At 42.3% G+C, this 16,142-nt stretch overlaps 1 protein-coding gene across 1 annotated transcript in view; it reads left to right on the top strand.

Annotated features, from left to right (window-relative positions):
• The window catches only part of DERL1 (derlin 1), a 25,031-nt gene extending 8,889 nt beyond the window's left edge, over positions 1 to 16,142 (top strand). The window contains exons 5-8 of the mRNA XM_030969112.1: positions 1,329 to 1,424; positions 2,080 to 2,132; positions 3,259 to 3,369; positions 4,458 to 16,142. Of these exons, the coding sequence (XP_030824972.1) occupies positions 1,329 to 1,424; positions 2,080 to 2,132; positions 3,259 to 3,369; positions 4,458 to 4,596 (399 nt within the window). The 3' untranslated portion in view covers positions 4,597 to 16,142. The remainder of the gene's footprint in view (positions 1 to 1,328; positions 1,425 to 2,079; positions 2,133 to 3,258; positions 3,370 to 4,457) is intronic.

Raw genomic sequence — 16,142 nt, 5'->3', positions numbered from 1 at the left:
TCAGTCTGCCTCTGCTGTTCTTATCTTCATCTGTCTCCAGCACCCAAAGACTGCACCAATATCTATAGTATTCCATATAGAATTAATATTAGCATTTATTAGACCACTTCTCTGGCTCCCTGGTAGACAAAACCAGTGATCATGCATCTCTGGCTCCCTGGAGTGAATTGTGTCAAGGCCTGTCCATGACTTTATACTTACACTTTTCTGTGGGGAAGATAACTAAAAATTTTTGAAAAGTATGCTGGAGCTACCCATACATTATACAAATTTTACACTGATTGTGTTGATTTGTATATTTTTAAAGAGGTACTTAATTTTTTTATCTGCATACAAAATATTGATTAAAGAAGAATCAGTTTTTTATATACAAGTGTGGTTTTTCTTAAAAATAAGAGGGTTTTTACTTGTTTTGAGTGACCTTTGTTGAAATTCAGAAGATAGAGTAGGATAGCTAGGCCTCTACTCCTAAGTCAAATGTGTTCAGTTATTAGATATTGCTTTCTTTCTATGTAAAATAAAAAGGGTTTTAATAAAACCTCTAAATAAGGTTGTTGTGTGGAGAGTCAGAGTGCACCGTGGGGCTTGTGAGAGGCTGGATTGATGTAAAATAGCAGCACCCCTGAAGGGATGAGTTTTAACCTCTTTTCCAAACCCAGGAGCTGGTTACAGCATTCAGCCAGTTCCTGGGAATGTTGCTGGTGCAGCCTGCCCTCAGCTCACAAATCAGCAGATGGCTAAAGCAGTGCTTTGTGTTTTTTCACTAGAAACAATCCAATCAGCTAATGTAGAGTCAATGTAAAGAAGTATTTGAAACAACTCCCTCAGCTCCTAGTGTGGAGCACAGGTCACTCCAAGCTCTCCCAAGGCAGTTGATGCCCTGCAGTGGGGATTGAGGGCAGCACCTTCCCCTGTGGGGCTCTCAGGAGGATGGGGACAGAGGTGGCAGCTGGATGGGTAACACTGCATCTGGCACATTTTGGGTGTTTGGGTTAGTGCCCTGAAAGGATTGTGGCCCAGGGCTCACTGCTGGAGGTGTGGGTAGAGCAGAGCTCCCTGCAGCTGCTCTTTCACTTGGCACAGGTTGGAGCCCTTTGCTTTGGCATGGTCCTGCAAAGGAGAATGAGCAAGTAGGTTCTCCCCCTTCACTTTCTCAATAGTTTTTGAACAGATCCAGGGCATGTATTGGAAAAGATTCTGGGGCAATCTGAAAGGACTTCAGTGATGTACCATGCTTACAAACCACTTCTGAAACATAGCTCCTCCTGCCTGAGTTTCTTGTGCTTCTGTGAAAGTAATGGTAACTTTGTCTTTTTTAAACGTTGCAGTTGCTGATGATTCCACTCATCATGTCAGTACTTTATGTGTGGGCCCAGCTGAACAGAGACATGATTGTATCATTCTGGTTTGGAACAAGATTTAAGGTATGCCAGACAGTGTATTGGAAAGATTTCTGCCCATAAGGTGCATGTGTAGTGGGTGAGGGGCAAAATAGAAACATTTTCTCTTATAAAATGTATCTTGTACTGTCACAGAGAATACTTCTTGAGATGCGGCAAAGAGAAAGTTCATAGTCTTCCATGTGTTGTCATTCATTGTGTCTCTACTGAAAAGATGTCCTGGCAATTCATTGTTCTGAAAAAAAGGAAAAAATTCCTGATAAACTATAGCCTGGATAAAAGCTGAATGTAGTGACAAAATGTTGATATTTTAAATTGGTTGTTTTTTTTTTGTGTGACCTTGGCTATTTCTGTCAGATCTTGTAGAGAAGACTCTTTTGATAATTTCTAGACCTTTTCAAAATCAAAAACTTTAGGACTTTGTTCCAGATGCAAACTTGCTATGGAATATAGGGTTCAAAAGGCGCGTTTGCTTATAATGTTTGAATGAGTATGTTTTGTCTAAAAATGTTAGTGGTTGCTCAGTTTGGACTGACCTTTTTGGGTTGGATCTGCTTAAGTTAATAGATCAGGACCTGTGTAATGCCTAAATCATTGAGATTATGATCATGCTTATTAGTGCAGTGAGAAGTTGAGATCCTTGACTTGTACTTACTCTCTCCACTGCATTCTTTTCCAGGCCTGTTACCTTCCATGGGTTATTCTGGGATTCAACTACATCATTGGTGGATCGTATGTATTTACTCATATGGCCAATTTGAAGTTACAAAAGCTTTTACAGCTATTTAACTTGCTGCTGAATTTAGGAGTAATATTAAAATAAGAAGGTTAAAGCTGTAAATCTGACTGATAATGCCCTGTTCACGTGGTGATCATTTAACATAAAAGCAAAGAGGAGAAGTGCATGTGAGAACTAGAGAATAGAATGGAGGTGAGGGGAGAGCAATGAGAGTTTGGTGTGTTTTCTAGTAACTCCATGCATTAGGCCTTCTCCATACTAAGAAAGTAACACACACACTGAAGAAAGATGTCATCCCCTGGAACCAACCATTATTACTGGTTTTAGAAACAAGTTTAGCTTGACTCTGATAGAACTGTTAATTCTTTCCCCACAGACTTGTCCAACCTGGTCTTTTTTTTTAGTTTGTTAAACAAGGGAAAATGGCAATGAGCCTACAGTGTGCCATATTAGCACTTACCCCTTGATGCAGAAATCCCCTCTGTGCACAGTGTGGGCCCCCTCACTGGGGCCCTGCATTGACTGGGGCCTCTTGGTGCCGCTGTAACATAATTAGTGACAACAACAAGTTTGTGGTTGAGTTATAAAAGGAGGAGATAATACAGCAAAACCAAATTCCCTTTTCTGGCTCTGCCTCCTACTGACTCATCTGTCACTTGTGAAAACTGCCTGCTCTTAGCTACCTGCTGTTTCTATGCATGACAGAAGATACTCAAGGGCCTCCAGTCAGCAGTGCTTTCACAGAACTGGGAACAAAACAGTTCAGTACAGCAGGAGACAGGCTGTCCAGTGAAAGCAGCAGTAACTTCTCTGGCTCTGCAGATGATTATTTTGGGCACTAATCGCTATACGGTCTAATTCCCCAATGTAAACAAGTATTTAATTGTGTTTTCAATACAGAATGTAGAGGAGGCTGGGAAGGGAGGGTGGAACAGACTATTGATGTGTTGGCACAGGAGGTTAGCCCTTCTAAAGAAGTGGCTGCAAAATGCTGAGGGAGGGGAAATTTTCTGTGTGTCACAACCCTGGCAAAGCCTGGTGGCAGGTGAACAGAAGATTGTCACTCATTTATTTTCAGAGAAGACAGCATGTGAAACCATTCTTTCTTTTGCTTTACAGAGTCATCAATGAGCTGATAGGAAATCTGGTTGGACACCTGTATTTCTTCTTAATGTTTAAATATCCAATGGATTTGGGAGGAAGGAATTTTCTGTCCACACCTCAGTTCCTGTAAGCTGACTTGATTCTTTACATCACTATTTGTTTAGTCCAGTTTTTTGTATGGTTCATCAGACATATATATGTTGGGATCATAAAGTGTAAAATACTTTGCCAAGTCTGCCTTCTAGAGACTCTCATACTGACTGAGCTGGTGAGTCATAAAAAATGTTGAGTTTCTTGTAAATGGCCCATGTGAGAGTTCTTTGTTGCCCTTTGGGATGGCTTATGCCTTTACCCACTCTTAAGAGTGAGAATAAATGTCATAGTTCTGCTGTTGAATTGACCTGTAGTAAAGAGAACTCCCTAACAATTATCAGATGGTATATAAAAGAAGTTTTATCCTATAAATGATCTGTTTCTGTATCCCTATGTATAGTTATAGTAGCTACCAGTTCAGCAATGTTTAACAATAATAGTCAGTTGTAGACTTGTGCAGGGCTATAAATGATTCTGCTTTGCAGTCTGTATCAGTCACCCTCATTGGGACTGCAAGTCTTGGTTTTTGAAGAGCTTTTTCTTGGGATATGTTCATTGTTCTGGCATTGAAATACTATGATCAGAAGCTGAAGTCTGTAGTTCAGTTGCCCTTGTCCACATAGTTTTGGGCTGCAAATACTCCTATATCAAACTTTAGTCAGCCAACTCAGTTAACCCTTTTTGTAACAAAGTGTTGAATTACAGTTATACTATACTTTCTGTACAAGTTTCAATGAATAGGAAGCTTTATATTCTAATTCTGTGCTTGCAAGTCCATCTGGTAAACCTAATTTTCCATAAAGATTAGAAGACGAGGTTGTTTTTAAAAATGTCTTTAAAGGTGGTAACAGCTCTGGAACTGCCCTCAATATTGTTGGTTCTGTGCAATTCTCTTGTTACCATACACATCCCAGAGATGGAAGTTTCCCAGTATTTCCATTTGTCAGTGTGCTGAGAGCTTAGATTTGGAAAGAATTCTCTGAAATTCTACTGGGAAAGCCACTTTTATTACAAAGTGTATCAGCTAAGAGGAAGTGCATGGAAAAGTAGAAAGCACAGCCTTGGCATTTCCCTGCAAGGTCCAGCTGTTTCTCTGACTCTCCTGCTCTGGTTTGTTCTAGTTACCGCTGGCTGCCAAACAGGAGGGGAGGAGTGTCGGGCTTTGGTGTCCCTCCTGCCAGCATGAGAAGGGCTGCAGAAGATCAGCAGGGTGGTGGAAGACACAACTGGGGCCAAGGTTTCCGGCTAGGGGACCAGTGAAGAGTTCCTGCCCTTGGAAATCAGCAATTCTTCGGTGTCAATTGGACGTAGAGCTGACCGTTCCTGGTGCAGAGCATGCTTAAGAACTGAGCTCTCTGCAGTACTCTTGGATTTAACTGATTAGAAAGAATGTTTCTGGTTCAAGAGCCAATTAAAAACTCCAGAAGGAAAAAATGTAGATCTTGCTCCAGGTTAGCCAGTAGTGTCCAGTGTGATTCTGCCATTAAAAATAAGCCTTCTTTATACAGTATTGTCTGTCACAACAGGATCCATTGGCTGTCCTGTTCCATGATGTGATGGAACAAGCTAGTGGTATTCTATCTTGCCTGGTATGTTAAAAGCTTTGTTGACCACAGTAAAGTAAGAATCTAGTGTGAGGCAGATGTCTCAAACAAGCCCCCAAGTTTAGGAAGCTGACTTTTTCCATAGCTGTGCTTAAGTCCCAGGGTCTTTGGAAACATTATTTAAGTGATATCTCTCTGATGCATTCATAAAGCAAATTGCAAATGTTGCATTTCTGTTATTAAGCTGTGTTTTGAGCAGAGCTGTTTCTTGCCACGCAGCATTTGTCCTACCTGTTACATCATGGGCTGGGCAAGGCTAAGGATTAGAGGGCTTTTGTTGAAATGGCAATAACAGATATTATTCACAGAATTGAAATCTCTGAACTTTTCATGGCATGTTACAAAGCTTATTCTGGTGAAACTGAAGTCTGGTATGTTTTTTTCCCCCCCAAATCTGAATTCTTGGCTTCAAGGTTTCTCTTTTGGTTGCCAAATTGGATAGCATAAATACTGCTTAAACTAGAAAATGTAACATTGTTGTGGTTAAGGGCACTGACTGCAGCGTTGTTTAACCGAATCTTCAGCTTTATCTTAAAAGCTTTAAGACGTCTAAGAATCAAAGCTGGAAATAATCTTTTGCAGGGTGAAGATACAATGTAACAGGTTACTGCAGGACCTTCATTGTCAAATAAGAAATTACATACACTGTTTATTAGCATCTGTACTATTTTTGGTAAAAATGTTTGACATGGAAAAGGGAATGATTCTGTACAGCAGTTTTCCTTGCACTGGGTTCCCATGGGCAGAGCATGTGGCTAAGATCCAGGAAGCTGTAATGCCAGCTTGTTACTGACTCACTGCATGCTCTTGAGCAAACTTCTTACTTATCTCAGTTTTCCCAGCTGTAAGAAGGACTTGTGCATGTCTCACAGCATTCTTACAAGACAGCTGTCCCTGACTCCCTAGGTGGGAGCTGCTAGTGAGCAAGTAAGGCTTAGGTTTACATAAATCCAACACTTCAGCTAGGAACACAATTACTCTAACCTTAGCCAAGACTAAGTCAGAATGTAGTTGCTCACTTTTTGTTTTGTAGTCAGAGGAGGACGAGTGTTGTCACTAGGATAAATTTCAAGTCTGATGAATTGTCCTTTAGCATTTATCTCTTGTGGGGCACAGAAAGCTGTTCTGCCCCAGCGTGGGTATCTCAGGTAACTGTAAGTAGGTGAAGTGAATCTGGGCTGATACATTTTTATTACTACTTTGTTTCTTCACTAAACTTGGGTTCTGAAGGTGTAAAAACTTGTAAATACTAGGTGATGCAAAGCTGAGTGGAAAATGAGCAGTTAGATGAAATTAAAAAGAAATGCATGTTCCATGTCTTCACTGCAACTCAGTTAAGTTGATTTGGCTTGTGGAGAAATGTAGAAAACTGGTAAGGATTATACTGTGTGCTTAAGTTTTACAGGAACTTGGAGTTTAGAAATCACCTGCCATTTTTGTCTGTTTGGGGATGAGTTTTAAAAATGGTCTTGTCTCTTTCTTTGTGTAAAATGGTAGGTAGAAAAGAGGAGTGCTGTGTTGTAAATACAGATTTATCCTTCACCAACAGCTGTTATTTGATGTGGACTTGAATAGTCTGAGAATCATCATTTTGAGTCTTTTTAGTCATAGGAATTTCACAGTCTCCAAAGCATTTGTCTTCATTTTGAGTCAGGACCCAACTTCTAAGTGAAGATGCAATAGTTTGTGACTCAGCTAAACCCCTGGCACACTCCAACTGCAGAATATCTCTGTACAGAGGGCCCAAAGGAAGGCTTCAGTGAGAGAAAGCTCAGCAAAAGGCATTGTCCTGGCCCACTGCACTGCATGGGGTCTTGCTTTCTAGTATGTCCTCCTTCTCTAAATTAAGAGGAAAAAGTTTGCAAGGAAAATAGACTTCTTATAAACCTTGATTATCTTCTGAGCTGCTTCAGGTCAATTTACTTTGTTTATGGAAAATTCACTTCAGAATTCCATATTACAAGTTCAGTTTGTTTGTTTCTCAGTTTGTCACTTGACCTGAACTGCTGTTTGTCCTCCCACATACATTAATAATGGCAGTCTCTTGTTAAAATGAGTACCTCCTTTCTTATTTTGTACAGATAATTTCCCTTTTTGTAATCAATTTTTGTTGGCAAAGTTTTAAATTAAAATTTTAATCTGTGTTACTGTCTTTGTTTTGCTAAATCATATTTCAGCTTAAGACAAGCCTTGTGATCTGCAGGTCCGTGGGTATTGTCTGAGAGCTGCACTGTGACACCATCTCCTGCTGTTGATAGAAGTACTCACAAAATGACCTGCTTTTAGGTGGGAGTCTTGTCTTCTCTGATCAGTAGCAAAATCATAAAGGCATTTTCTTTGTCTCTTTCTACACCGTGAGTTTTGACAGACTGTGTCCTTCTGGGCTATTACCATTTTACAGCTGTTTTTTATATACTTGATTATCAATTCTTTGTCATCTGGGAGAAAGCATCCTTCTACCTACCCTCAAACTTTGTGGGATTGATACAGATCACTTACTTTTCCAGAGGTAAGCTTGGAATTCTGCAGTACCCTCTCTGTCCAGACTGATGTGCACAGCTGCCAGAACTCCTTTTGAGGCTTTTACTGTAGCTGATTTGGTGATGGACACATTGGGCATCCTCTGACTCTTCAGCCCTCAGCGTTCATCTGACTGCACTTTTCCTGTTTGTTACCATAGTAGCATCAAAGAAAATCATGGACTTGGTACATGAAGCACTGTATGAATTATTTGTGCTCCTTGTCTGGACAGGCTGGGTCCATACTAAGCAGAAGAGCATGACAAGTGCGTGCCTTTTGAGTTTGCTCCAGCTGCATAAAGAGTCAGCAGAAGAGCCAAGAATACGAAATCAAATGCTTCATCTGTCATTCCTGTCACTTCATCTTAGCAACAGCTCCTCTCTCAGCACAGCTCAGTGATGTGGTGTTCCAGTGACTTAATAAGAAATAATCTGTTGTCATCCAATGGTTGCACTAGGAAAACTGAGAGTCTTTCATTTTCAGGGGAGCATGTTGTTTGCACCGCAACATGAGATTCTTTCTGTGTTTATGTATTGCTGTGTGCCTTACCAGGGAGGCAGATTGCTTTGCCTTGGTGGTTCAGGTTGTGAGCTGGAGAGATACACTCCAGTTTACAGTTTGAAGCTTCTGATAAACAAGTCACTTTGTAATGACTTTGTTATCCTGTTCTGCATCCATAAATGAAGATGATTCACACTCTCCCTTGTTCTGTGCTAGACTTAGGATGATGGATCCATCTGTACTTGTATAGTATGACAGAGCACTAATTTTGGTAAAGGTGTTCTTAGCATTGCTATTGCCTGCACTAGTAAATGGATTTTCTTGTTCTAAGCATCCCTAGATACTTATTTTGCCATGGATGATAGTAACAGTGTGAAGTTCAGAATTAAGTCTGTTGTCATGATTTGATTAATTAAGCTAAATACTGTAATATGTGCATATTAAGCAGAATTACTTACATCTACAAGGTGATGATGTGCTGTTCTCTAGAATTGAAAAGATGAGAACACTTCAGCTGCTTGTGTTTCTCAAGCACACTGTTCAGGTGATGAAAGGAATTCCATTTGCAGCCATGGCTCACCCTTTCATCATCTGGAACAGGATCTAGGAGTGCTTACACTACTTGGGAGCACAAGTGCATGAAAGAGCTGTAGCTGTGGGATGCTGGCAAGGCCAGTGCGGAATCTTGTTGATGTTGGGCAGGGGGGAGGGGGGAAATGATGATGAAATCCTAATTCTGGTGCATCATTTTTTTAAATTTTGCTCCTTCTCCAAAAGGCAAAGCACTTCTAAAATGCCATTAGAATCAAATCAGGTTTTAAGGCCACATTTCTCTGACTGCCAGACCAATCCTAACCCTTTGTGATGAGGGATATGGCCACTGGAGGTAGTGTTCAACATCAAAACCCTGGAAGTAGTCATCTTACATCTGAATATTTACAATATTTCTTAAGAGGATGTGTGTATTTAGTCCTTAGACTGGGTGTGGATTAAAGGACAGCAGGTGGATCTGTCTATTATTGGTTTCATTGTCTTTGCCCCTGGAGGTGTGAGGATGCCTGTACCAACCCTTGGCTTGTTAAGCTGCTTGGCCTCTTCACACTACAGAGTTCAGGTCACCTTGTGGCATTGAGTTAAATGGAGGAAGTTTCTTTCAAGTTAGTGTATCAGTTCACCCTCCCCAATGAACCTAGGCCTCTTTGTAGTTAACCCTAACAGACCCCTCAGTCTCTTAAAATCAGAGCTCCCTCACCTGCTCCATCTGGAAAGGCTTTTTTAAGCACTTGTCTTCCTTAAGACTGACTGGCCTGGCTCTGCTCAGTGCTGGTGCTGTGAGAGCTGCCCTGGGCCCTGGGGTGTGGAGAGGGCCCAGGAAGGGTAGGGCTGCTGGAGTGCCCCTCCTGCACAGTGTGGTTCCTATAGAACAGAGGGTCTTGGATCAGTGCAATCCAAACTGCTTCAGCTCCTGGTGCTGCTGCAGGTGTGCTCATAGCCCCAGGCTGTGGGGAACAGGTTCTGTGATGGAGAAATGCAATTTGGGTCACATGGTGGCTTCGTTTTATTTTTTGGGAAAGCGGTGTGGTGTTAGTGTATGAATGAGGTAGCAAAGCCTAAGGTACTGTTTTTCAGGTGAAACAATATTTTTCATCAGTCAGGAAGGGATCTAAAGTTGCTAAGAAGTTGTGTTTTAAACTGCACTTGAAAATGGGAAAGAAAAACATTAATTAGGGATTGTATTCATAGATCAGAGAATGTTTTTCAAAGTGCTTTTTTATCTGCCATATGGGCTCAGAAAGTGGCAGTCTCCAATCAGACTGCAAAGAAAAGCAACACCTGTCTCTGTCCTCCTCTACTGAATCCTTAACCCCACAGAAGGAGGAGGGCAAAGGGAGACACTGCTCAGTATTTATTGGTACCACCAGCTGGTCTCAGGGATGTGCCTTTGGCTGGAAGGGAGCCTTGATTGTGTGCCTGTTACACCCCTTACCTGTCTTTTTAAGCAGTTGTCCATTGACTCTGAACTACCTGTGCTTACTGCTATAAGAGTTTAAGTAACTGCAAAAAGAAAATGGCATATGTGTGCCTTGGGCATTGGCCTTACTTGTTTTAGGGGTTTAAGCTAAGGAGTTAACTTTAACTAATGTTAATGTTTTGGTATTTTCACTCTGGAGCTTTTACATACAGAATAATTTTCTTAAAATCTGATCCAAAGCTCAGCTGCTAGAGGGTTTGGGGTTTTGAATGTATAAACGTCTAGGAAAGTTAATCTTGTCATGTTTCCTGCTCTGTCTCGCTTTTCTTCCCCAAGGTATGTAAGATCAAAATCCAATTAATGTTGGAAAAGGAAAGCAAAGATTCTGAGGCAGCTTCAAGAAGCTTGAAGACCCCAAAGCTTTATGCAACTTATGGCATTAAGAGCTTTTGTTTTTCTTTTGGCCTTGTGTTGTGTAAATTCAGAAACCAGACTACATCTTTAGGGATTAATGTTCTTAGAAGAGCCTGGTTGGGATCTACAAGCAGGAGGGCAAAAGTTTTTTAAAAGTTCAAACTTTTGCTGTAATTAGAAGTGCTCTGGTTCATCCAGCACAGCAATATTTGGGGTTTTTTCTACTCTACAGCTCTGTCTTAGCAATATTCAAACTGAAGTGCAGCCCTTGCTTGTTCACAGGGACAATTCCTCTCTAGCTGAATCAACATCTGCTTTGGCTTTGGTAGTCCAGGATGAGCACAGCCAGGGCAGGGGCTCCCCAGGGAGACCAGCACACCTCAGCATGACAAAAACATCCATGGGGGCTAAGAGGAAGAGTGGGAGGTGTGAGCTGGCAGTAAGCTTGTTTTATTTGACTTCCCTTAATTGGTGGGGCTATACAGCCTAGGAGGGAATAGGACAGATAAGGGTGAGGGAATGGCCATATCATTTTGAGGAGTCCTGGTTTGGCACCTCTTGGGTACAGCCATTCCCAGGGTATGTCAGGAAAGCCTCTTGAGATGAAAACTGCTGTTCCTGAAGGCTGTGGAAGGGAAGGCTCCTAATGTGAAAATAAAGGGGCAAAGCCTTGGTGTGTACAGAAGGGAGGTTCTTAGCTGGAGATCAGACCTGTGTGTGCCTGCAACATGTACAGGCTTCACTGGAACAGGATTGCAAAGAAATTGTGTGTGAGGGGAGGTGGGGTGCAACATGAGAGTGTTTTATTTGGATGATACTGATGAGGATGAAATGCTTCAGATTTTTATTTCTAAAATGACATTTCAGTTATCTTAGGAGGTATGGTGGGTTTTCTGTTTTGCTTTTAAAATTCAAGTCAACCCTTAAAAGCTGAAATCAGAGCCTACTTTTTTGATTGGGGCAAAACATTTCTGCAGCCTTTGTTTCCAGAACTGTTATGGTGGTGGTGGTGGCTTTTCACTGCAATAAAATTAAAAAAAACAAAAAAAGGCTCTTGTCTGAGATGAGACTTGTATGTTGGAAAAAAGGCCTCACTTGAGCCATTGGGTCAGTGGGTTTCTATCTCTTTTGCTCCCTGAGCAGGGAGTACCTGAAGGGGTTTAAGAACCTGGAGCTTCTGGGCAGTTTCTGCATTCATGGTGAAAGCTTCCTAGCATGTCTGTTGCTCTCACTGGTGTAGTTACAACCTGATTTTTTGTTTTCCTGTATGTTTTAGTTAGAACAGTATTATTTCATTTAAGTCTACAATCCTTCTTTTTCATCTGAAACTGCACTCAAAGCATTGGGGCCAATTTTAATGTTTCACAATAGCACAGGAGGAGGAGGAGGGATATTCTCAGCTCTACTGCACTGGCCCCACACCCACTGCCTGCATTTTGCAGAGGCAGACAAGACTTACAGGGGCACCAGATGCACCTGCAGAATGTAAATCCTCATTAGTTTAGAGAGCCTGGGCAGCCTGTAACAGGGATCTTCACCCATTGCCTGCTGTGACTGCCATCATACATAAAGAACTCCAAACCATTTTCAGAAGTTGAGCCTTGCTACTTAAAATCAGGTGCCCAGTAGCAATACTGGGTTTATAGCAATTTCTAATCTTTCTTGCCTCTTCTGCTGTCTGTCATGCAGGCAGGAAATTACCAATCTCTTATTTTTTTCACCCCTTTAGGTGATAACCAGTCTAATACCTCTTCCCTTGCTTACATCCATCTCTGTTTTCCAGAATCAGCTGCTTGTTCTCTCAGATGATCTGATGAATTTAACTAGTTTAACTCAAGAATTCTTGTCCTTAAATGCCACTTGAGCTTTTGGAGTTGCTACTTCAGAAGAAGAGTTTTTGTGCTGTCTTACCCAATCTTTTTCTAGTTGTTGTAACTGAGCATCCAGTGCTTTCTCCAAACCTTCTCTTTGTTTCTGTGGTTCAGAGCCACCCCATGTGGATGTGCATGGACTGTTTTGGGAGCAGAGGGGAGTGTGCAGTCATTGCTGTGTCACTGCAGACATTTCGCTCTTCCCAAACAGAAGGGAAGCTGTGATTACCCAAATGGTGAGCTCTGCTTGCTTCTCACCTGGACTGTCTGACCCTGGGAGATCTCACCAGGCTGTGAGTCCTTGGATGAACCATTGCCTTCTTAAGAGATGGATTTGTGGGGTTCACAGATCCACCCATTAAGAAATTACTTTTCTCATCTCTAACAAAGCATTTCCCCCCACCTTGCACCCATTATTCTGTCATTTTCAAATAGCAAATTCCTCTGTGTAATGTATCTTTCAAGAAAAGAAGAAATAGTAAAAGCCATTGATATAAGTTCATGTCATTTAACCTTTCTGGGCAAGTAGAATTAGAGGAGAAAATCCTGTATTGGATGTGTAGGTGTGGTGATACTGCACCTTGAAGGTCTGGTAAATCTCTAGGAACTGTATCAGTCTAATTTCTTGAAAGCAGGCAGATACCAACAGGCCCTGGGGCAGTATTGTCTGGTTAAGCAGCTAAGTGGGCAGGGGGATGTTTTAGCTGGATGCAGTTTCTGTGCTGAAGGATCTCAGACAGCTCTGCAGCTGCTATTAGAGCACAGCTCATTGGGCCAAATATTTACTGTATAATTTAATACAAACAACATAAGCTAATGCATCTGCCCCCCTATAGAAAGTCTTTGTCTTCTAAATCTGCTCTTGCCAGTTCTTCCAAGTTCTGCTAGACCTTTCTGTGTCCCTTTGTGCATCTTGAATGAGATCAGTGACTTCCAAGGCTGGCTCTAGTGGCGTGGCTCCTTCCACAGAGCTGCCCTCTGAAGCCACAAGGAAACCCTGCTGAGTAGGGAGTTTCTGTTAATGTGCAATCGAGTCATGATAAGACCAGCTAGGAAAGATAAGGTTCCCAACAAGTGGTGGGACAATGAGCAGGGAAATGGAGTATGGAAGACTCTGTGATTAATCCTGACCCCTGGCTGCATTGTTTAGAGGAAAAGCCCTGCTGAAGAGGATGCGTGGACATGGTGCTGAAGGGGAGGGAAAGCAGGAGAAATCCAGGGAAAAGAGTAGAAAGCAGGAAAGTGATTGATTGTTCCTCTGTGACCATGAAGGCAGCACTCTGACCCTGGGGAGGGCTGTCTCAGAGTAGTTTAGTCCTAATGCCCTCATGGCTGCAAAGCCAGAGGGAATTCAGTCACGCTCCATGGGGTGAACTGGTTTTTAATGCTCAGGGAAGGGCTCGTTCCTGCTCGCTCTCTGGGGATGTGGTGGCACACCCTGCCCTGGCAGTGCCAGCTGGGCAGCAGGTTGTGGGACACTGGGGCAGGGCTGTGTGTCCCCAGCAGCCAGGAGAGGGGCAGCCCAGCACATGGCATCTCCCTCGCATTTGGTGTTCTGTAACTCAGCACTGTTTCACTGCCAAGGTCATTTTTACTGGATATGTACCTTGCTGTATCACTGCTTTGCTTTCTTTTGACCTGAGGTGTAAATTAATCTATGGGCCAAATCACTCACTCTCTGAACTATGAAAATTTAATCTTTTTCCCTTTCAGAGTAGTATCTTAAAATTGCAAGCTTTGCTAAGTATATGCCAACAGGTGAGCTTGCTCTTAGGTGCTGCTGGGCAGGGAGCAATTGTAAAGCCAATATAGGAGGGCAATTTTGTAGACTTGCATTTTTTTCTGAGTATACCACTGTGTGTCAGGCTTCAGCTTTGCTATGTGTTTGCCAGAAAAACAGCCACAGACTGGCACTGGTAAAGAGCTGAGGAATAAGGGTGTGAAAGGAAAAGAAAAATTGAAAGGAAAATTATACTGGTGCCTTAGACCTGCAGTCCCCTTTTTTGAATAGCAGTTACAACAGAGACCATTTGAGCACAACTGTTTTTTCCCCTACCCTTTTACATCTGTCTTGCAACCTGAATGATGATGGGTTTAAGAAGCTCTTAGCCTGGGGTCGTATTGAAGGACTCATCTAGTGTTGAACAAGCATGGATGTCAATTAAGAAATGGTTACCTGCAGAAGATAATTCAGGGAGAATATGATTGAAAAGAAGTGCTGATTTTTCTTGTCTGTCAGCCTGATCCTTGACTTGCTTAGGTGCTGGTGACTGTGTTTCAGTAGTATCAAATTAATACAAGTTATGCCAGGCATGGAAATAAGGCAGTTCTGGCTGGCATCAAGAAATGGATAATAAAACCTGATAAGCTCCAAGCAGCTTTTATATGTATTCTTATGTTGGGCATATTGGATTATTTTTAAAAATTGTTAATGCTGTGGCTGTGAAGATGAGTTAAGAACTTCAGTGTGCAGGATGCAGAGGAGATAACAGTTTTGGCTCTACAGACAACTGGGATGAGGTTCACTGAGTATTGCTGGAAGAGTCTGTTTAAAACAGGCCAGCAGGAGCTCTTCATTTAAAAACTGCCCCATGCCTGTGTCCTGAGGTTCTTTTGCAACTGCTTAGGTAAATCAGCTTTTGCCAAAGAGCTGGGATGAGGAGGAGCACTGGGAGTTATAACTCTGGCAAGCTGAAGTTGCAGATGGCCACAAGCAGTGGCTTTGGGAGAGGTGGGAACTGCTCTTTTTCAGAAGGAGTGTCAACACTATAGTGAAAATTTAAACACTGTAATTTTGTCTGATGAAGGTCAGTGCAGCAGCATCTGCAGATGCCCTGAATTAGTGGGTTGTGCTTTTACTGAGCAAAAACATTTTTCTCCTGCTAAGGGCCACCTGGAAGTTATTTCTGAGTAAAGCAGGAAAGTTTCATCAACCTGTATGACTTCAGTTCCCAAGTCACTTGTATAAAAAAAAAATCACCTTCTAAATGAATAAGTAGGAGTGGGAGGTATAAGAGACTCAACAAAATAGGCCAAAAGGCCAAGCACATTATCAATAAGCCTATTCTGCTGCTGCCTTGCTGAGGACAAAGTGCTGAAGACATTGTTCAGCGCCACCACCTGCTCCCTGAGAGAGGTGTACTTCACTTTTGTTTAGATGTTGAAATGCCCTTGAAACTCAGGCACAGGGTGTGATTCTTGGGTATCCCATGCAGGGCCAGGAATTGGACTCAATGATCCTGATGGGTCCCTTCCAACTCAGCATATGCTGTGATTCTACAAAAGCAGAATCCTCTGAGAGGGGGTGATTTGGACATAAGTTCATGTTTGGCAAAGCCTTGTCTGGGCTGTGGGGCTGTGCTGTGCCAGGGTGGCAGCAGCCCCACTCTGGGACAGTGCTGAGCACAGTGACACCAGGGCACTTTGGGCCCAGCAGTGCTCAGTCCAGTGTCCCTCCTATGGATGGCACAAAATTGCTCAATGTGAGTCTGAAAAGAGGGTGGTGATGTCCAGGTTCAAGTGCAGGTCAAGTATGAAGAAAACAAAACAAAGCCTCAGCAGCCTCCTGTGATTTAGATGGGCAAAACTCCCACCCTGGAGGACAAAACTGCACTCTTTGGATAAGTGCTTATCATTCTTGAAGCTGGCACAGCAGAGCAGAGCAGTCCATGCTTCAAAAAGCAAAGTAATTAATTCTCCTTGCTCTCAGCCTCAGCAGTCTCTGATGTGCAATGCTGCACTGCAACCAGGCATGGAGAAACTTTCTTCCCAATCAAAAGAAGTATTCATTTTTTTACTCTGATACAGCAGGGTTGGTCTTCCTTTCAATATTAATGACAAGGAGACAATGTCTTCCTTGCCTTTCCATGACCTTCAGTGTTTGTGCTTTGTGTTAAAATTTCCATTCCCCCTCCCTATTCAAAT

The sequence above is a fragment of the Camarhynchus parvulus genome, chromosome 2, assembly GCF_901933205.1.
Source record: "Camarhynchus parvulus chromosome 2, STF_HiC, whole genome shotgun sequence".
In the NCBI taxonomy this organism is placed as follows: domain Eukaryota; kingdom Metazoa; phylum Chordata; class Aves; order Passeriformes; family Thraupidae; genus Camarhynchus; species Camarhynchus parvulus.
This window is presented reverse-complemented; position numbering and strand designations above follow the sequence as displayed.